At 40.2% G+C, this 22,598-nt stretch overlaps 1 protein-coding gene across 2 annotated transcripts in view; it reads left to right on the top strand.

The window, feature by feature from the left end:
* LOC125250598 (NLR family CARD domain-containing protein 3-like) overlaps positions 1–22,598 on the top strand; it is a 50,493-nt gene extending 27,895 nt beyond the window's left edge. For both annotated transcript variants that reach the window (XM_048163259.1, XM_048163260.1), the window contains 3 exons: positions 1,357–1,530; positions 15,385–15,431; positions 21,927–22,598. In XM_048163259.1, coding sequence (XP_048019216.1) covers positions 1,357–1,530; positions 15,385–15,431; positions 21,927–22,447 — 742 coding nt within the window. In that variant the 3' untranslated portion in view covers positions 22,448–22,598. The remainder of the gene's footprint in view (positions 1–1,356; positions 1,531–15,384; positions 15,432–21,926) is intronic.

Genomic DNA, 22,598 nt, shown 5'->3' with positions numbered 1-22,598 from the left:
AGATAAGGTTGGGCCTGTCTCTAATCCCTCTGTGATATCCATTTGTGAACACCACGAAATGGAGCCACCGCTGTGCCTAGGTAGCAGCGGGACCCGATCTGCGGGGGAACACTAGCCGCGGCACCCTCCTTATCTTTATCAAAGAGTGCCCGGCGTGATCTCAGAGTTCTGAGAGTGAGCTTCTCACAATACACGCAGACAGCTCCCTTGAGAGCTGCCTGGGCATGCTCAACTCTCATGCAAACAACACACATCTCGTGTGTATCCCCACCCTTGATGAACCGGGTGCAAGGATGAACACACTTGGTGAATTGCTGCTTATCCACCATAATATTGTGTCTTTATATATATATATATATATATATATATATATATACATATACATATACATATACATATATATGTATGTATGTGTGTGGTGTGAGAGATACTCTTGTCCTCAGATGAAGAGATTGTGACTTTGAACAGACAAACACCACCAAATAAGACACACAAGATACAGAGAGCGCTTGCTGAAGACAAAAGAAGCTAACATTCTTTGTTCTGGGTATGCTTTATAGTTTCCGTGACATCACCCACTTCTGACGTCTCGTCACGTTATTGGTTAGATACACGAGGCAGATGCTTCATGACGCAATCACGCAGAGGCGTTCCCAATGCGTAATGACGCAGCGTCGAAAGTTCCCATGAAAGGGAACAACAAAAACATTTTTCCAATTTTTCCATTTTATTAATTTTGTCTTCTAAGCAATTGTAAAACATTAGTGTGTCACTATTTGTTATTAGTTCCCTCTGGTTTTCTGCTAAAAAAAAAAAAAAAAACTTTAGTTATTTTAAATTAAAAGTTGTTTAATAACATTTTTAAAGGTATTTATGAGAAATTAATAAAGAATTTATTAGCAACTAGAATTCACTGCATTTTAACTATTTGTAAATAATATTTTATTGTAAAATATGCACAAATTCCCTCAAAGGACTTTGTCAATGTGTATTCATTGTATTCAATTAAAAATTAAATGAATCACGTAAACTATATTTTCAATTTAAAAAAAAAAAATTGAAAAAAGTAGGTTATTTAAGTTTTTTAAATGGTTAAACATAAATAATGCCTACTAAATGGCTGAAATAGATATAAATGGTTGAAACAAAATTCTATAATGCATACAAGTATAAATGTCTGTTGAATTCACTACATTAATAAAAGTAAATGAATACTTTTACTCTAGTTCCACAGACACTTTTGTTAATTTCTTGACTGAATCTACAGAAAATACCTGCAAATGCAAAAGTGTGTGATAGTGACTGATCTGATTGTCAAACTAATATCATGTTTGCTATTGCTGTGTGTGTTTGTAGGCTGTCTGGCTGTATGGTGACAGAGGAAGGCTGTGGTTATGTGTCTTCAGCTCTGAGTTCAAACCCCTCACACCTGAGAGAGCTGGATCTGAGCTACAATCACCCAGGAGATTCAGGAGTCAAGCTGCTCTCTGACAAACTCAACCATCCAAACTACAGACTGGACAAACTCAAGTATGTCAAGCTGGAGGAGTTTTGTAACAAGCTTAGTTTTAGTTATACTTAGAAATATTCAATGCTTGAATCTGATTGGTTGACGAACGTTCTAAGGAATGCAATTATTTTCCAGTAAACACACAGCTAAAGTTGTTCTAAGCAGGTCTTGACTGCTTTTACAGTTCAATATCACTTTGCAAAAATATTGAAAAATTATGTCAAAGGTCCTTACAACCTACAACAAAACAACTAAAACCCACAAAGAAAATGATCAAGCAAATAATCTAACAAACAACAGGATAAAAATTATAAATTATTTCCATGATTTTACCACAAAATTATGTTTTATTCTCTGTGGAAAGCACACACATTCTCCTAGGGCTGTCACAGTGAAGGAATTTCCTTTGCAGGGATTTTGTGTGGCTCAACATCACAATATTTACAAAAAAAAAAAAAAAATGATTCATTAATAAATGAAACAAGGGGTCTCATTCACTAAGCATGCGTACGCAAAAATTGGTGTGTGAAATCTGTGTATAAACGTTTTCACAAACAAATCATGATTCATCAACATTTGCTCTAAAATGAATTCTAAATTTATGAAAAAATGTGAAATGCAAAGATCACATAAAAAAATATGTGACTTGACCTGAAGAAGGACAGATGATAATTTAACATGAAAGCAAGTGTAGGCTATGTGTAAATGGTTTGGCATAGCAGAATGTGCACAAAGAGCTCTCCCTTTATAATCCTTAAGAAGCTGACATCTCAGTTCATTGCGATCTCACAAAACTCTGTTATAATCAATGAAGCTGACTGCACGATGAATCTTTCACAATGTCTACACTTTGTTATAATTTGAGGATTCACCAGCAGAATGCAGCACTGAGCAAAAACTCTGGCGTTTTGAGCAGTGAGTGGATTCTAACTTACATACAGTTGCAAGAAGTGCAGAATCTGAGAAAATGTGAATAATTTTAACAAAAGAGAGATCATACAAAATGCATGTTATTTTTTATTATGTACTGTCCTGAGTAAGATATTTTACATAAAAGAGGTTTACATAAAGTCCACAAGACAAAAAATAGCTGAATTTATTACAATAACCCCATTCAAAAGTTTGTGAACCATTGATTCTTAATACTATATTGATGATCCACGACTGTTTTTATGTTATGTGATGGTTGTTCATGAGTCTCTTGTTTTGTCCTAAGCAGTTAAACTGAGCTCTGTTCTTCAGAAAAAATCCTCCAGGTCCTGCAGATTCTTCAGTTTTCCAGCACCTTTTGCATATTTGAACCCTTTCCAGCAGTGACTGAATGATTTTGAGATCCATCTTTTCACACTGAGGACAATTGAGGGACTTAAACTCAACTATTAAACAAGGTTTAAACATTCACTGATGCTCCAGAAGGAAACATGATGCATTAAAAGTTTAGTTCACCCAAAAATCAAAATTCTGTCATTTATTGCTTACCCTCATGCCGTTCCACACCCGTAAGACCTTCGTTAATCTTCGGAACACAAATTAAGATTTTTTTAGTTGAAATCCGATGGCTCCGTGAGGCCTACATAGGGAGAAATGACATTTCCTCTCTCAAGATCCATAAAGGTACTAAAAACACATCTAAATCAGTTCATGTGAGTACAGTTGTTCAATATTATGAAGCAACGAGAATATTTTTGGTGCGGCAAAAAAACAAAATAGCGACTTATTTAGTGATGACCGATTTCAAAACACTGCTTCAGGAAGCATTGGAGCGTTATGAATCAGTGTATCGAATCATGAATCGGATCGCGGGTCAAACCGCCAAACTGCTGAAATCACGTGACTTTGGTGCTCCGAACTGCAGATTCGACACACTGATTCATAACGCTCCGAACAGGATAGAGATGTCCCAATTTGTCTTATTTTGTTTAAATATCATTGTTTTTCATTTAGTACTGCCCTTCCGAAGCAACAGAAGATACTTGCATGTTTCACGGACGAAATATTAAATACAATTTACCTTGATCTTCAAATTCCAAAAGTTTTCACCCCCCGGCTCTTAATGCATCGTTTTTCCTTCTGGAGCATCAGTGAATGTGTGAACCTTTTTTAATAGTTGTGTTTGAGTCCTTCAGTTGTCCTCAGTGTAAAAATATGAATCTCAAAATCATACAGTCAATGCTGGAAATGGTTCAAATACCCAAAATTGCTTGAAAACTGAAGAATTTTCAGGACCTGGAGGATTTTTCTGAAGAACAGAGCTCAGTTTAACTGCTCAGAACAAACAAGGGATTCATGAACAACCATCACAAAACAAACAAACAAAAAAAAAATCTTGGATCATCAGGTAACCACACACAGTATTACGAACCAATGGTTCACAAACTTTTGAACGGGTTTATTTTAATAAATTCAGCTATTATTTGTCTTGTGGACAAAACATCTTTTATGTAAAATATCTTACTCAGGACAGTACTAAATAAAAAATAACATGCATTTTGTATGATCTCTCTTTTTTTTTTGTTAAAATTATTCACATTTTCACAGATTCTGCAAGTGGTTCACATACTTTTTCTAACAACTGTACATCTTATTGGACACTTTGTTGAAGAAATCAACAGATGTCTGTGATTGGCTACATTGTTCAAAGCTGCAAAAACATGTTATAAATCAAAACTCTGTCTATGCTCTGGGACCTATTGTGTGCCTTTTTTGCAAGATATCATTTAACTCTTTAAGACCTGAAGACATTTGTAGAGTTTTTTGTTTGTTTGTTTGTTTGTTTTTCTGAGCAACATACACAAAAGTAAAGATTCATAACTCCAAAACTATAGCAATGAGAGTCAAAAGATTGGTTATATACAATATATTAATATATTAATAATTTTAACAGTAAATGGAAGGAAGGAAATAAGATTGGAGAAAAATTTTTTTTTTTTTTTTTTTTTTTTTTTGGTGAAAACATATGAGCTGCATCTGGATCAAATTTTGTGGCATAAAGTATTTAAAAGTTACAGCATTTGGAACCAATGTTGCATTGATATTATGCACCCTGATGGGAATTTTTAAAATGGTTGAATATCTTGTGATCAGTGCAATGGATTATGTTGATTTCTGGGCTCATTTTAATCATGAAAATCTGCTGAAAATAATGTTTCTACAGCCAGTTTCTACAATCTGTGCATGTTGTGAACAAAATGCAATGAAGTTATGAGCAAAAATACCACATGAAATCTACATATTTTTTTTTTTTTAGTTAAATAAATTATGAACACTTTTTTTTTCCTATTTATCAACAAATAACTCAGCACTACTTAGGAGTTAATCAGATTGGCTACATTGTAAATTTCAGACTCTAAGCTTTCAAATGACACCAATTTTGTGATGATCAAGGCAGTAGTTTTGAAAAATATGATTATTCATTTTTTTTGCATCTAGATGTTGCTCACCGGCAGTACACTCCGGTTTAGGGGGACTTCCAAGTGGCAACCTCCCCCAGTTTCTCTTGAAGCCAATACGGAAATGACTTAAACTGCGATTCATCGACTAGCCACTAGGGACAGGCTTTAAAAGAGAGCAGAATCTCATTGATCCCCATGTTAAAATGGCCAACTTTACAGCTGAAAAAAACATGTTTACAGCCTGGATCAAATAGTGGTGTTGGTCTATACAGCTAATTTTGCCCTTCATGACAACTCTGAGGGGGGTAAAAATTTTTATAACTCATCTGTTTAAATTATTTTAAGCCTTAAAGTTCAGCATAATTAAGGGAGTGATCACTTGAGTGACAGGTTGATTGTGCTGTCTGTGAGCCATCATTCTAAATCCAGCTGCTGAATTTGGCATCTCTGTCATGTTTGTGCTTTTTTCTGGATTATTTTATACAATTATAAAATAATAATGGTAACACTTTACATTAAGGTTCCCTTTGTAAAGGGTTTATAAAGGTGTTTGATAATGAGTAATACGTCATTTACAAATGCATTATAAATCATTATTAATGCAGTTATAACTGCATGAATAAAAAGGCGACTTTAATGCAATACCTGCCAAATAGTGAGCTGTTTTTAACTCACATGTTATAAATGCTTAATAAATGTATTTATTAACATATATTTAACTCAAAACCAGATTCATGGTTTATTTCATGATGCAGCAAAAATTGACTATCATAATTAGACTGAAGGGTGTTGTATTTGTGCTTTTCTTATTAATATCTCATGACTGCCACTTTTCTTACTATGTTGCTTACCAGACGTTTCTGTCTTACCCATGATACTCTCCAAAAAGGTCATGATGCCTATTCACAGCAGTGTATAAAAACAATTTTATTGTTTTTTAAAGACAAAATTCCAACTGTATTTTGAAAACAAAAGATAATAACCATAACCTCATTAGATATTAATAATGAAAAAATTCATTCCAATATTAGTTACCTGTGAACCCTAATGTAGGGTGGACACTTGTGAACCATTTATTCATGAGTTATAAACATTAATAACCTGTGAAAGTGAACCTTAATGTAAAGTGAAAACATTTGAACTATTTATTAATGAGTTATTAACATTAATAACCTGTGAAAATGAACCTTAATGTAAAGTGGAAACCTGTGAACCATTTATTAATGAGTTATAAACATTAAAGTCCCTGTAAAGTCATTTTAAAGTATGTGTTCTGAGTTTGTCACACCACAGAAAAATCTGTTATTAACCACCCAGCCAAATTTGAATAAAAAAAAATCTGCAAGTAAATGAAATAAGTAATCAAAATCTCGAAAAATTAGGCAGCGCTCTCTGCTCTCAAACACTGGGGGCGTGTCCGCTGTCGGCGCTGAAACCACACCCACTTGCGAGAGCTGCAGCCTCAATTGATTTGAGTAATGAGTCAAACATACTGATGCAAAAATAATCATGTTAGGGGGTTGCAAATTTAAGTAGAGTTACTGTGGACTACCTACTAATTACAACATAAGCAAACTCGGCAACTTACACTCATTGGTGGGCACGAACTGCCGACTGTTGTCGAGTGGACAAATGACGGTGCCGCGAGACGGGAGGATGAAGGCCGGGATGGGAGAGACTCTGTCCGGCCCCATATATCATCGGTTATCGGTGGGACCGTAGGAAAGTATCTGTGAATCCCAGCTGTCCGATGAAAGTTTGTAAAAATATCCGGTGTAGAACGATCACTTTCGAATCCTTCATATCATCGTTTTAGGAAATTTAAATAAGGAGACCGAGCATATTGTATATTATAAAAACCATGTAATATGCATTTGCGTGATGAAGGCATTACTAGCTAAATGTACAAAGGGCTGTATAACTGTAATGACACTAGAGATTGAGCGAGTGAAACGCTGTAGAGGCGACGCCATGCTCGGTGCGTCATCGACAGTTATATAGTGTTAGGGGAGGGGCTATGTTTTAGCTCCGCCAAAAAAATACTGAGCAGAGACTTGGTGAAAAACTGTTTAACGCTCTAATTTCACAATTAAGGATTACATAATTCACAGTCTTTGTAATGTGTTTCAGCAATGCATTTGTAACATTTATAAAGTGTTTAGAAAGAATTCTCAGAATTGACTTTACAGGGACTTTAATAACCTGTGAAAGTGAACCTTAATGTAAAGTGAACACATTAATCATTTATTAATGAGTTAAACATTAATAACCTGTGAAAGTGAACCTTAATGTAAAGTGAACACACGTGAATCATGTCATTTATTAAAGCAGACACAGAAGATAATTTTTTTTCCCATGTGACATATTTTATTGTTGAAATATTAATAAGCAATTCATAATTATTCTTGATATCATGATAAAGGATACTATAACTTTAGTATTTGGCCATAAGAACAACGAACCTGCGCGTGACAGAAGCGGGAGCGACGGAGCGGTTATTTGTTTAAAATAACTACAAGCTAACACAGCGATTACACATATATTATACAAATTAACACAGCGATTATAATATAAAAACTTGAAAAACATAGTCTGCAATGTCACTTCAAATTTCACTTCAGAGCATGTCGGAACAGTACTGGTAACTGCGACTTCTTCTCATGAAAGAGACAAGGCACTATTGGATGCTCACTAGCGGCAACTCCTGTCACACGCCAGAACACGCATGCTTAGTGATGTAACACTGAAAGAGTGATGTGACCTGACAGAGTATATAAAGTATAGCCTAATATATTATTGTCACGTTTAGTTTTCTATAACTATAGTTATCTTCATAATAATAATAATAAAAAAATGCTGCATCTAAATCCTGCTTCCTCAATGCTTTTTACAACCAAATGTGACAATAATGTATAATAAGCAATGTATTCTACTTCTTCTTCTTCTTTTTATTATTATTATTATTATTATTATTATTATAAGTAGTAGTAGTAGGCTATATACTTTATTATGCTCTTTCAGGTTCTCATCACTATGCGTGTTAAAGCAGAACTAAGTAACTTTTTTACCTTCATAAATAGTTTTCTAAGTCCTTACGATGGTTAATTGACTTGTAGTGGTGTGTTTGAGGTGAGCACTAACCCCCTCTGGCACGTCTACGCCAGAAAACAGCACTTGCAAGTTGAGCTACGCCGACCCAACATGATCTCGCCTCATGTTCACATTCACGCGAAAGTGACAAAATGCTTTACGGTAATTCAATATACACATAGCGACCTCACTTTATAAGACAATTTCGAAAATTACATTTGTAAATTTGTAAAACTACTGCGCTGGTGAGCGTTGTAGTCGTTGTAGTCCAGAGCTGTGCTTGGAGTATTTACGACAGTGTGATTCACTGAAGGAACCTGTAGGCGGAGTTTCGAGTTTCGTTTTAATTCTGGCATGTGACAGGAGTTGGCGCTAGTGAGCATCCAATAAAGCCTTGCCACTTTTCACGAGAAGAAATCACACAGTACTGTTCCAACATGCTTTAAGTGAAAATTTGTGTTTACTGATTTGATGGGTAAGCTAACTGAGGTGAAATCGCAGACTACGTTTTTTCTAGTGTTTATATTATATGAGTAATTGCTGTGTTAGTTTGTGCAGGTACTGTAAGTGTGGATGACCAAAGCCAAATACTCATGTTACAGTGGCCTTTATCATGATATCAAAAATAATTATTGAATGCATATCAATATGCTAATGTTCTGTAACGGTGCATTCGGTCATTGATTTAATGATTTACACAACTGTTAAATAAAATAATACATATTTAGGTGCCTTATTCAGCTTGTATCAAATATGTTTAGCTTATAGGTGTGATGCTTATTATCTTTTTTGGAATACTTGATTGTTTCTCTGAATGTTTTAATTTGAGTTTACTTGCATAAGCCACTTTTTATGAGTCTCTGTAATTTTGTGCTGTAAAAAAAAAGTTTAAACTTTTTTTGTTTTAAGTTTAAAGTGGTGTTTTCTAATACATGAATCAAAAATAAAATATTTCATCTGAAAAAATACTATCTTCTGTGTACATTAATAATTAATAAATACATGATTTACATGTGTTCACTTTACATTAAGATTCACTTTCACAGGTTATTAATTTTTGAAACTTATTAATAAATGGTTCATGGGTTTCCACTTTACATTTAGGTTCATTTTCACAGGTTGTTAATGTTTATAACTCATTGATAAATGGTTCACATGTGTTCACTTTACATTAAGGTTCACTTTCACAGGTTATTAATGTTTATAACTCATTAATAAATGGTTCACATGTGTTCACTTTGCATTAAGGTTCACTTTCACAGGTTATTAATGTTTATAACTCATTAATAAATGGTTCACATGTGTTCACTTTACATTAAGGTTCACTTTCACAGGTTATTAATGTTTATAACTCATTAATAAATGGTTATCAGGTTTCCACTTTACATTAAGGTTCACTTTCACAGGTTGTTAATGTTTATAACTTATTAATAAATGGTTCAAACAATAAATTTGTTTTTATACACTGCTGTGGTTAGGCATCATGACCTTTTTGTAGAGTATCATGGGTAAGACAGAAGTCGCCTTTTTATTGATGCAGTTATAACTGCATTATTAATGATTTATAATGCATTTGTAAATGACTTATTATAGTGTTACCATAATAATATATACAATTATAAAATAATGATATATACAATTATAAAATAATATGGCTTGCTGCATTAATGGTTGAGACAGATGTGCATTTGTGTAGATAAACAGAACACACATTGTTGGCTAAAAGTTTTGTTGGTGAGATTTACTACAATGACAGGAGGATAAAAAAACTCTGACAGCACTGCTTGGATATTATAACTAAAACTGCTGCATTTTAAAAAATTATACTTTGGACTTGGGCTCATTTCTTTGTTAGATATATACGATCATATACAGTTTTACAACATAAACACTGCTCAGGTTGCATAATTTCTTGAAGAACGATGATGGAGAGCAGATCATTCAGAAGAAATGTGATGCACTGCTAAGATGGCAGCAGCCTCATTTTCGCTTCAAAAATGCTCTTCAGAAATCAACGGGTGATGTCAAGGACATTACGTCCATATGTCTTTTACAGTCTATGGGTACTTCTCAGCACTCGTTAGGAGTTTATCAAAATGGTTAGATGCATTAAAAAAATGAGTTTCTAAGCTTCAAAATGATACCTAATTTGTGTTATTCCACATTGGAAAATGAGCATGGATGGTTCCGGGAACATTGGATACACGTTGCATCCCGGAAAGATGTATTTAGCCAAGTATGTTACATCATTCTGTGAGTAATACTGTATCTTGTGATCAACGCAATAGATTGTTGATCATGGGCTCATTTTAATCATGAGAATCTGCTCGTGCACAGAAAGTTGTTGTCAGCGCTGCCTTGCGACTTCTTCAGTAAAATAGTTTCCCAACTTATTTAGTATGACTGAAAAAAGTGACTGATTTCACTGATTTCTAGCTCTCCTCAAGGGGTGTTGGTCAAAACACAGTATCCAATCAGCTTCATCTAATAGAGGTTTATTTGTTTTTAACACAATGCTAATTTTCATTCAGGCTGTACACAACACATTGTGCATATATACACAGGAATATATAGGGTTTATATATATATATATATATATATATATGGGTTTGTGTATGAGTGTTTTGGACTACAATAGAAAGAGAATAATTATAGAAATTAACACACGTCTCAAGTACTATCCAAACACATTATTTACATGAACAGAATTTTTGGTCAATTTAATGCATCCTTACTGTATACATTTTTTTCAATACAACAATCTTATTAATTCGGAACTATTGAACGGTAGAATATAATTAAATGTTTTATAAAACAAAACAGTGACCAATTCTGACTGCATCAAAACATTATTTAGACCATAAATCAATCCTCTGGAATACATCAGTAGATCTCTACATGATCTCTGAACTTCTGGATCTTCCCCTCTTACCATCATCACAGTCTCTTGCTTTACAGAGCCATGATTTATTAGAAGTTTCCATTTGGATGCTGTCCTGGATGTTTATTGTTCCAGCATCTAAAGTGAGAAGAAAACGTCTCAGGTTACGTGTGTAACCATAGTTCCCTGAGAACAGGGAACAAGATTCTGCATTCAAACGCACTGGGGGAACGTCACTCGTGAACCGGTGTCTGAAAGCCAAGAATCAAACCACTCCAATACCTTTGGCCGGCGACAGCCTATGACGTCATCATAACATGACCCGGAAGTATAAAGGGAGCGCCTAGATAATTAATCAGTACCTTATCGTCTTAAAGAACTGTTCAGCAGGCAGCCCGAAGCATGGCATGGCATGGCAACACAGAGTCTCGTTCCCTGAGATACGTAACCTGAGACGTTCCCTTTCAAAGGGAACTTCAACTCTGCGTTCAAACGCATTGGGGAGCGAAATACCCACGCCGTCATGCTGAAGGAGAGTGCATGCCAAGATGGCTAGACAAATGTCCAGCAATTTCGAAAGAAACGCCAGAAGCAACTCACCCTCTTTTCACGCAAGGCTGTCAGTGACAGTATTCCCTATGGCCAACAGCCCAAGCTGAGCTCAAAGAGGCCTTCCACAGAAAGCCTACCAAGGCTGATCAGAGCTTCTGGGACCAACATTTCCAAGGAAAAGTGGTTCCTTAAAGGAAATGTGGCCAGGGAACTGAAAGGAGCCCCGGCCAGTCACTAGAGGGGAACGAAGTCGCCCTCATTGCCACCAGGGAGGCCGACCTGGTCTGACGAAGGACAAACTTAGTCTTGGCCAACTGTAAGGAACCCTGCATCGGCCCAAAAACGGACTCCGACGCCCCCGGGCGAAGGTTAACGCGTGTATGCCTTTTCAGCGTCTCTATTAAGTTCACTTAATTTCACTTGCGTAATCTGACTCCAATTTCAAATGATTCTTACACTTAGGTTGTGTTTCCAATTAGAAATTCATCATTAGTTATGCATTAATTTAGATATTTGATGATTCTGGATATTCCATATTTCAATTGTTCAGTCATTAGGGACCCGATGCCGCACAGAGATACTCGCCCCGGGATTTCGCGGTAAACTCACGGACATAAACTCGCCAGTCTGATCTTCGTCAGAGGGTGTAAAAAGTTGGCTAATACCTTTAGTCGGTTGCCTACTGCTCACTCGAACAAAAGTGTATTTTAATTTAGCCACTTCCATACAACTTGCTAAATCAGCGGTAAACAGAAATCAAAAGGTCTTCAGATGAAGTGCCTACTGCTCCTTCATTCATGCGCCTTCAGTTTGTTTTACCCTGGACACAGATTTACGGTAGCATTAGCCTCCCATAATTTACTGGTAATAATGATATCAGGAGAATCCAGAGCAAATCAAATATAACATTTTATTTGTCAGGTAACAGTGTATCGTGTCAATTACACACATAACCAATTAAAGCCAATTCAGAAATGATAAATGCATAACATCGATTCCTCAAAGAAATGCATATATACACAGTGATGGGTGAATGTCCTCAGAACCCTCCACTGTATGGGGGTTCTGGTTACAGAAGGTCCCCCCTGACTGCTTTGCTCTTTACCTTTTATACCAGACCAGAACAAAAGGGTTGTAAATATTTACTACACCAACACCTGTTTTGGGGGAGAGAGGAATGGGTTTTCACAAAAGGCACCAAATCTCAAAAGAGGACAGAATTTTCCTAAGTTTTCAATCTTCTTCGAAATACCATTGACTGCTGTGAAATTGAGACCATTTTACCTATCGCACTGAGACAATTTAAATGATACCAAACATGAAAGGGAAAAACAATATATATACAAGTTACATTATACATGGAATATAAACTTTCAGTGACTTGAGGCAGGGGGAAGGAGAGTTTGTGTGTGTGTGTGGGGGGGTTGCATACTGTAGATGTGTGGGGGCAAGGCGTTGTCCTATGCTATTCTTTTAAGATCTTCTCTCCAGATACGCTTTATTGCAGGATGCTCGATCTCAGTTTTCGTTTAGCAGGAAAATCAAGCCTTACACAACCCTGTCTGAATACAGAATCTCAATAACGCATTCTTCAGAGAAGAGAGCTGTGATAAGAGCGACTGTGAGAAGGGCAGTAAGCAACTCAAACCCACGCATAGAGACGGGCATCCTGGAGAGCAGAACTCAGCTGAGTGCTATAAACCCTTGTATTGAGGGGAGTATAAATCGCTCATTTCTAGGATCTACTCAGCGCCTAATATTTGCACTGAGGAGGCTGTTCACTAGGGAACCCTGATACAGGGGAGCACAAACCAGCCTGGGGCTGATCTCAATGGGAGACTTAATAGAAGTCTTCAACCAATGATCAGCTTAGAGAGCTAAGCACAATTACACAAACAACCCAAAAAGGGGAGTACGAAGCTCACCTAACAGATAGGCCATACTGTAGGCACATAATCATGGAGGCCGGAAAAGGGCCTACAACATGACTAAAGTTCTGCATGAAAAACTAAATATCACACCAGAATACTCAATCACATAGTAGTATTCCAAGGCTGCACACCTGAAATCTAACTTGCTGGGAGCAAGAACGACCACATGACTTTAGTAACTGTGAGTGCCCACATAACAGTCACAACACAATCGAACGAGCAGTGCACTAGGTAAAATAACCTTTTTACTCTTTAAAGCAAGAGGAGTACAACATACGCCATCACACGCTAAGGAAGTGGGGTGTGTATATGTAGGGGTGGCGCTAGGGGTGGGCTAAGGGGGCTGGAGCCCAGAATGTTTTCCCAAAAGCCCTGAATCTTTCAGGTTTGAGGTTTTCTTAACAGTGCTCTCAAAATATAATCTCTATCTCTTTCATATCTCTCTATTAAAATATGTTAAGCAGTTCAATATCACTTTCTACATTATATCCATACACCGGCAGCGCTTTCTCTCTCTTCTCTCCGACAGCGCGTTCACGCACACCACAGCTGAACACAGACACGCCCCCTGTCACTCACTCAGAGCAGCGGCAGGCCTCGAGACATGCGCTCTCTCTCTCCGTAACAGACATAGAGCTGGTCTGAGGTCCTGAAGCTTCGAGTTCTGTCTGTGTACAGTCGCAAAGCACGAACTGGACAGAGCAAAGCCAGGGCTGGGTCTGCCTCCTCCTAGGGCAGCGCTTGCAGGCTCACTACCTGATCCCTGAAGGGAGTGGTAGGAATCTTGGGCACATAGCCAGGCCGGGGTCTCAGTACCACATGGCTGTCACCCGGCCCAAACTCTAGGCACGATTCATCGACCGAAAATGACTGCAGGTCCCCTACCCTCTTGATGAAGGCCAATGCAATCAGCAGCAAAGTCTTCAGAGACAGAATCTTTAAGTCTGCTGATTGCAAGGGCTCAAAGGGAGCATGGGAAATACTTTGACAAGTGGAAGGGTCAGAGTAGTGATTAAGTCCAATAAAAAAATTGAGATTTTATGTTATTTCACAGTTACATGTTTTTCCACATTAGTTCACAGCGGATATGTAAATTTACATTATATTTCTGTGATTTTACAGAATATTCAAAATACAGAAAATCTGTAAAATAAAACAGTAAAATTCTGTAAAATTACAGATTTTTTTTTTTAAAGTGTAGGGCTTGAACACCACAGGCCAGGTTAGGGCTGGAATTTTTGGCCTGTTGCAGGGCTCTAATATACAGTATATATATATATATATATATATATATATATATATATATATATATATAGGAGGTGGAAAAAGAAGAGGAGATTACAAATGTAGCAGTGTTTACAGTCGATCACCCATCTCACTCTCGCTTCTTCCTCCTCCCGTCTGTCTGGGCTCAGATACAAATCTGAATGGCTAGGGGTTTTTCCTTGCCCTTCTGATCTCAAACATGTAGATCAGAAAGAGCTAAGCTGCAGAGCTTATGGACAGAAATAAACCGCTCTTTGAGCCGTCCGCGTGTGGCCCCTTTCTTAACGCGCTCTCACAGCAGCCGCAGCCTGCCAGAAGCGCATCCCACAAACACCAGCAGCTCCGCAGACAGAACAGTCCCGAAAGACGAAAAGATACTGACTGATTCTCTAGGCGCTTCTTTTATACTTCCAGGTCGTGCTATGATGACGTCATAGGCTGTCGCCAGCCAAATGTATTGGAGTGGTTTAATTCTTGGCTTTCAGACACCGGTTCACGAGTGACGTTTACCCAGTGTGTTTGAACGCAGAGTTGAAGTTCCGTTAGAAAGGAAACAACAGTTGACGTGTAAATGTAAAAAACACAACAAGGGTTGTGCAAAGTATACGCTTCTGTTTTCCTACTGTTAGGACATTTCCACCTAATTCCACCTCATATATTCACTACCATTTAGATGAATTTTAATGGAAAATTCAGAAATCACCTCAGAAATCTAAAAAGCTTGTGTCTGTGTGTAAATGTGACACTGTGTGTGTTTTCTAGTGTGGATCATGGAGGAAAGATCAGGATTACAGCAGGAGTACGCAAATGTAAGTCCACACACACACACACACACACACACACACACTCAATCACTGTAGCTGTTCATGTTGTTTACATGTACATGTTGAAGACACTGTTCCCTTTCAAGGGAACTCACGCAGCGTAGTCGCTATGGGAATGCCTCTGCGTGATGTTGTCATGAAGCACATATGAAATCTGTCTAATCAGGAGACGGTACGTCATAGGCGGGTGACGTCACTGACCAGGAACCATAAAGCCGGCCCAAACACACTCACATTCAGCTTCTGTGTCTTCAGCAAGCGCTACGTGTGATCTTGTCTGTCTTATTTATTGTTGTCTGTCTACCACGATTGGTTTATATTATGGCGAGCAAACAGCAGCAGTTTAGGAAGTGTGTTCATCCTTGCCCTCGTTTCAGTATGGACGGGGATACTCAAGACCTTTGTGTTGTTTGTTTGGGAGTGCAGCATGCCCAGGCAGCTCTCGAGGGGGCTGCCTGCATGCATTGTGAGCAGTTTCCACTGCATACACTGCGCTCCCGCCGAGCTCTCTTCGAGAAGAGTGGCTCGGTTTGCGTTCCCCAGGGCTCGGGTCCCGCTTCTGCTGAGGCAGGGCGGCGCCTTATGTCCTGGGGTTTGCAGATGGATGTAGCAGCGGGGTTAGAGTCAGGCCTAGCCTTATCTCTGCCATCGAGATCTGCTCAACCTCCACTTAGGGCACTGCCGTTTTTTCCCGATCTCCACACTGAGGTGTCGAGATCGTGGAAGAGACCGGTATCATCCCGTGTTTTCACCCCTCAAACCTCCACTTACAGTAACGTGGTTGGTTTAAGAAAACACGGGTATGGAGCGATGCCAAGAGCGGAAGAGCGGAAGGCAGGCAGCATCGTCTCTTAAAGCCCCGACGTTGCCCACTAAGCCACTGAAAACAACCTCAGCGCTAGTGGGCAAAGCGTACTCGGCAGCAGGTCAGGCGGCAGCATGCTTGCACACTATGGCAATCATCCAAGCATACCAAGCCGACCTGCTGAAGGACTTGGGTGATAGTGATGAAGTGGGGGCGGATTTCATCCACGAGCTCTGCCAGTCAGCAGATTTAGCCCTCCGTGCCACCAAGGAGATGGCCAAATCCATCGGCCGTTCTATGGCAGCCCTGGTGGCCACGGAGCGTCATTTGTGGCTGAATCTGTCTGACATTAAGGACAAAAACAAGACCTTTTTGTTGGATGCCCCACTAAATCCTTCTGGCTTGTTCAGAAGGTTTTAGGAGACGAGGAAGCAGGCTGCTGCTATGCAGCAGTTTCTTTCTCGTCGTACCCAAGTCCCTTCGGCTGCTGGGCAGGAGCAGCCGAAGCCGAGTACCAGCTCCTCACAACACCAGAAGCAGAGCGTTGCTACCCGTGCTCCACCTCTGAGGAGTTGGGAGGCGGAGCGATGCTCTCAGCTGAAGTCCTCTAGAGGCAAGACGGATCTGAGGGCTGTCATTGCCGTTAAGAGGGATAACCCTTGGCGTCAGGATTCTGAGGGTGGTCCCCTCCGGAGACAAACGGTGTTCACCTCTTCCATCGGTGCCCATGAATCTTCGGTGCCCTCAGAGAGATACTCTGCTAACCCTACCAGCAGACCGGGGCGCAGTAGTGTCTCGCGTGTCACCCGAGGGTGGCGCGCTTTCTCTGCAGTCAGTTCAGTTGTTCCCTGCTGGGGCTCCGCTTCAGGGCACTGTACTGGCTGCCCATATTACACCAGAGACCAGCCTCGAGAGGCTGGTTCCCTTAGTAGATTTTTTGTCAGAGTGGAAAAGTCTACACGACTTTTTGCACACGATACAAAAGGGGTATGCGATTCAGTTTCGAACACGCCCACCCCAGTTCAATGGGGTCCTACCCACATTGGTGGGACCCGAGCAGGCTCTGGTAATGGCACAAGAAGTAGAGACTCTCTTGCAAAAGGAGGCTATAGAAAGGGTTCCTCCTCCCAGCAGGGAGTCAGGGTTTTACAGCCGCTATTTCATTGTGCCAAAGAAAAACGGTGGGTTGCATCCGAATTTAGATCTTCATCAGCTGAACAAAGCAGTAGCAAAACTAAAGTTCAAAATGCTGACAGTCAAACACATCATGTCACAAATCAGGTCCGAGGACTGGTTTGTCACGATAGATCTAAAGGAAGCATACTTTCATGTATCAATCCTTCCGCAACACAGGAAGTTCCTGAGGTTTGCTTTTGGGGGTGAAGCTTACCAATACAGGGTTCTTCCATTCGGCCTAGCACTGTCACCTCGAACCTTCACCAAATGTGTAGATGCGGCTCTGGTACCCTTGCGTATGCCGGGCATCCACATACTCAACTACATAGACGATTGGTTGATTCTGGCTCAATTAGAGCAGATAGCGGTTCAACATCGAGATGTTGTTCTAGCTCACATGAGAAGGTTGGGGTTGAGACTGAACGCGAAGAAAAGTGTGCTTTCTCCAGCTCAGAGAACCAGAGAACGATGATTATGCGGGCCCGTCTATCTCCGGTGCGCATAACATCAATTGACTAATTGACTGATCAAATCGACTGTCTCAGACATAAAGCTAGGCCAGTCACTTACTGTCAAACAGTTTCAGAGACTGTTAGGTCTTATGGCAGCAGCGTCCAACGTGATTCCTTTTGGCCTGCTGAACAGGAGATCACTGCAGTGGTGGCTCAAAACCAAGGGGTTCTCACCGAGGGGGAATCTTTTTCGTATGATCAGAGTCACGCGGCGATGCTTATGTGCTCTAAACATATGGAAGCAACCTTGGTTTCTGTCCCAAGGACCTGTGCTAGGGGTCATCAGTTGTCGTGTCATGCTAATGACAGATGCATCCCTCACGGGCTGGGGGGCGATCATGAGAGGTCGATTGACTCAGGGTCTGTTGCAGGACCATCATCTCTCATGGCACATAAATTGCCTGGAGATGATGGCGGTATTTCTGGCTCTGAAATATTTCCTCCCAGACCTCAGGGATCAGCATGTGTTAGTTCGATCAGACAACACAGCGGTGATCTCATAAATAAATCATCAGGGGGGTCTGAGATCACGACCACTTTACAAACTGGCGAATCAGATCCTCCTGTGGTCCCAAGGAAAACTACTCTCCCTCAGAGCAGTTTACATCCCGGGGTACCTGAATGTGGGAGCAGACATCCTGTCGAGGCAGGGGCCAAGGCCCGGGGAATGAAAACTTCACTCCGAGGTGGTGAAGTTATTATGGGAGAACTATGGCGAAGCCCAAGAGGATCTGTTTGCGTCTCGAGTAACGACTCACTGTCCACTGTGGTTCTCAATGTCAAGCCCAGCACCTCTTGGGCTGGATGCTATGGTACAGCCGTGGCCGAGGCTACCGCTGTACGCATTTCCACCGATTGCGCTTCTCCGGGGAGTTCTGGAGAGAGTACGCCGGGACGGGACCCCTCTGCTACTAATAGCTAGGGCTGGGTATCGTTAAAAAATGTTCAATACCGAGACGATACCGATACCTTGACTTCGATACAGATACCTGAACGATACCTTTTTTCGATACCAATTTTATAAAATCTGCTTTAACAAGATTACATTACCTCAAAAAAATCTTTGGTTTTATATTTTAAATTTGTTGACTTTTTTTTCACTCAAAGACTCATCTCCTGAGCCACTGCAGGGAATAAAAAAGCATAAATGAACAGAATTTACCTAACACAATAAATCAGTGCAAATAGTTTAATAAAGCTTTGCGTCTTACCGTGAAATGAGAGTTCTGTGTCTTTATTAAAATCAACACATTAATGATTCATCTCTCATCCACCACGCAATTAATTGGAATGTTATTTTTTTATTACTTGGCCCGACCCGCGGATTATCCGCAGTATGGCAGTATCAGGAGGATGCTGATACCCCTTTTCCAGCAGAATTGTTCGCGTTCTGGAGCCAGAGCCAGAGCATGTGCTTGTGCAGGCGAACTTTCCATAGACACGTGTTTCCATAGACTTGAGGGACGAACGCTGATGTAAAGCTGCTGTGTGTTGTCCCTGTCCATAACTAGTCTAAAAAACATTGCGCGTTCCGCTGTTTCTGCAGGCAGTGCGACACTTCTGTTTTCTGTTAACAGTATCTGTAGTGAACCGGCTGCTCACATAAACAGCCATTTCTCACCCGTCCATTCGGAGATAAACTGAAAACGAAACCGTTGATTCACTCGCCCTCTCAACATAGGGTCTCTCGTGCGCGCATAGTTTTATATATTTAGATATAAATAATGATGTAGTGCAACGTTACTTGCTCATCAACGAGACAGCGAAAGCATTTCTCCGCCTTCATTCTGAGGTATCGAAATTTGGTACCGAATGACAAGACACTTTCGATACTCGATAGTACCGAGGCAATTCGATCGGTACCTAAAAAGTATCGAGTTCGGTACCCAGCCCTACTAATAGCCCCGTTCTGGATGGCCCGAGTGTGGTTCTCGGACCTGGTATCTCTTCTCGACAAGTCTCCAATGGAGATTCCGATCAGGAGGGACCTTCTCTCTCAAGCGGGCGGTCAGATTTTGCACCCCCACCCAGAGTCATGGATGCTGTGGGCGTGGCCTCTGAGGGGGCACAGCTCATAGATTCAGGTCTCTCAACTGAGGTTGTTGAGACCATGCTCCAGTCCAGAGCTCCCTCCACGAGGAAACTGTACGCCTTGAAGTGGAAATTATTCACTTCTTGCTGTGAAAATCACCAGTGGGATCCTGTCAACTGCCCAGTTAGCGCAGTTCTGGACTTCCTGTAGGAAAGGTTTTCTTCAGGGTTATCCCCCTCCACACTAAAGGTTTACGTGCCGGCCTTATCTGCTTACCACACTCCTTTCAGTGGAGTATCTCTGGGGAGACACCCGCATATATCTTGTTTCCTTCGTGGCACTTTGAGGCTCAGACCTGCAGTACGCACGAGAGTACCGGCTTGGGATTTGGCTGTTGTATTTTAGGGCCTGTCTATGGCACTCTTCGAGCCCCTCGAAGAGGTGTCAGACAAGTTTTTAACACTAAAAACAGTGTTCCTTCTAACTATTTTGTCTCTCAAGAGAATTCTAGACATTCAAGCCCTGTCGGTATCACCATTGTGTTTAGAATTTGCGCCTGGGAATGTGAAAGCATTTTTACATCCCAGGATAGGGTATATCCCTAAGGTCCTCACTAATCCTGTGAGACCTATTGTGCTGCAGGCATTCTGTCCGCCTCCTTTTACATCACCGGACCAGGAAAAACTTAATCTGCTGTGCCCAGTTTGTGCACTGGATGCTTATGTCCACAGAGCTGCCATGTGGAGAAAAAGTGATCAATTATTTGTATGCTTTGGAGCACCAAGGAAAGGTCTCTCTGCATCCAAGCAGAGAATGAGCAAGTGGGTGGTTGAGGCCATCTCACTTGCTTATGAGTCACTTGGACAGCCTTCACCATTGGCTGTTAGGGCTCACTCGACGAGGAGTATGGCTGCCTCTAAGGCTTTTATTTCTGGGGTTTCCCTATCTGACATTTGTGATGCAGCAGGATGGTCATCACCACATATGTTCATGAGGTTCTATGAACTAGACCTCGGCTCCACTCCAGGGGTGCAGGTGCTTCTGTAATGTGTGCACCTCGGCTTCACACGTACGGTCACTTGCTCATATGGCGAAGTTGGTATTGTCGTTCCCATAGCAACTACGCAGCACGAGTTCCCTTGAAAGGGAACGTCTCGGATATGTATATAACCTTAGTTCCCTGAATAGGGAACGAGACGCTGCGTTGCCATGCCATACTCCCAGCATGCCCGTAAGCGACTTGCTTCAGATTTTTCAGAAGCTTTCAGATTTCATACGTGCTTCATGACGACATTACGCAGAGGCGTTCCCATAGCGATTATGCAGTGTCTCGTTCCCTATTCAGGGAACTAAGGTTATATACATAACCGAGACGTTTTCTGCTCTGCTAAAGCAAATTCTCTTTTTAATGATTTTCATGATTGCTTCTCAAATCTCTGTGAGATCTAAATGAGATTTACAAAACACCATTAAAGATTTGACAATACCCACTTTATTTGGACCAACTTGCTCCTCAAAATAATTATTATTTTGATCATTATAATTATTTATGTGATTTTCTACTGGGTGTTGATGATCCTGTAAGATAGGATAAGAATCATGAATCAAGTTATTTGCTTCTGTAATATGAATTTGTGAAAAATCCTAAATTAATTTGTCAAATCTGAACTTAAGATAAAAAGTTTCTGTAATAGATTCAGACGATTGCAAAGCATGCTGGGAACTAAAAATCCACTGTCCAGTTTCAGTTCATTCAACACTAATGGATGAACTTCAGTTTCACACATTTAAGTGGATTTTACACAATTAAATTACTGTAGGACAAAATGTTCATAATTGTGTGGTTTTAACTAATTAAGTACTTTTATCAAGCAGAACAAATCATGTTTACAGTGTAGATTAAAAGATCAGACAGATTGATCATTCCTGATTGTGATGTGTTTTATCTCCATCAGATTCCCATCAGCTCACTCTGGATCTGAACACAGTGAATAAATGGCTCCGTCTGTCTGAGAGGAACAGAGTGATTACTTACACTGACCCAGAGGTTCAGCCGTATCCTAATCATCCAGACAGATTTGATATGTGTCAGGTGTTGTGTAGAGAGAGTGTGAGTGGACGCTGTTACTGGGAGATTGAGTACAGTGGATTATATGTGTGTATATCAGTGTCATATAAGAGCATCAGCAGGAAGGGAGGGAGTGTGTGTGTGTTTGGACGTAATGATCAGTCCTGGAGTTTGTTCTGCTCTTCCTCCAGTTACTCATTCAGACACAATAACAAACAGACTGATCTCCCTGTAGAGTCCATCAGCAGGAGAATAGGAGTGTTTGTGGATCACAGCGCAGGAACTCTGTCCTTCTACAGCATCTCTGGAGACACAATGATCCTCATCCACACAGTCCAGACCACATTCACTCAACTACTCTATCCTGGGTTTTATGTTGGTTTAGGATCATCAGTGAAACTGTGTTGATGAATCATAACAGACTGATGAGAGATTCTACTCATAATGCTTTGAGCTCATGATGAATCAGTGACAGTGAGATGTTATAGAGTCTCTTCATTACATTAATACTGAAATATCATGTCAGAATAAATGTGATAAATCCTCATATATACATTCA

Source organism: Megalobrama amblycephala, linkage group LG17 (assembly GCF_018812025.1).
Source record: "Megalobrama amblycephala isolate DHTTF-2021 linkage group LG17, ASM1881202v1, whole genome shotgun sequence".
Lineage (NCBI taxonomy): Eukaryota > Metazoa > Chordata > Actinopteri > Cypriniformes > Xenocyprididae > Megalobrama > Megalobrama amblycephala.
The sequence above is the reverse complement of the archived record's forward strand: the minus strand, read 5'-3'. Positions and strand labels throughout refer to the sequence as shown.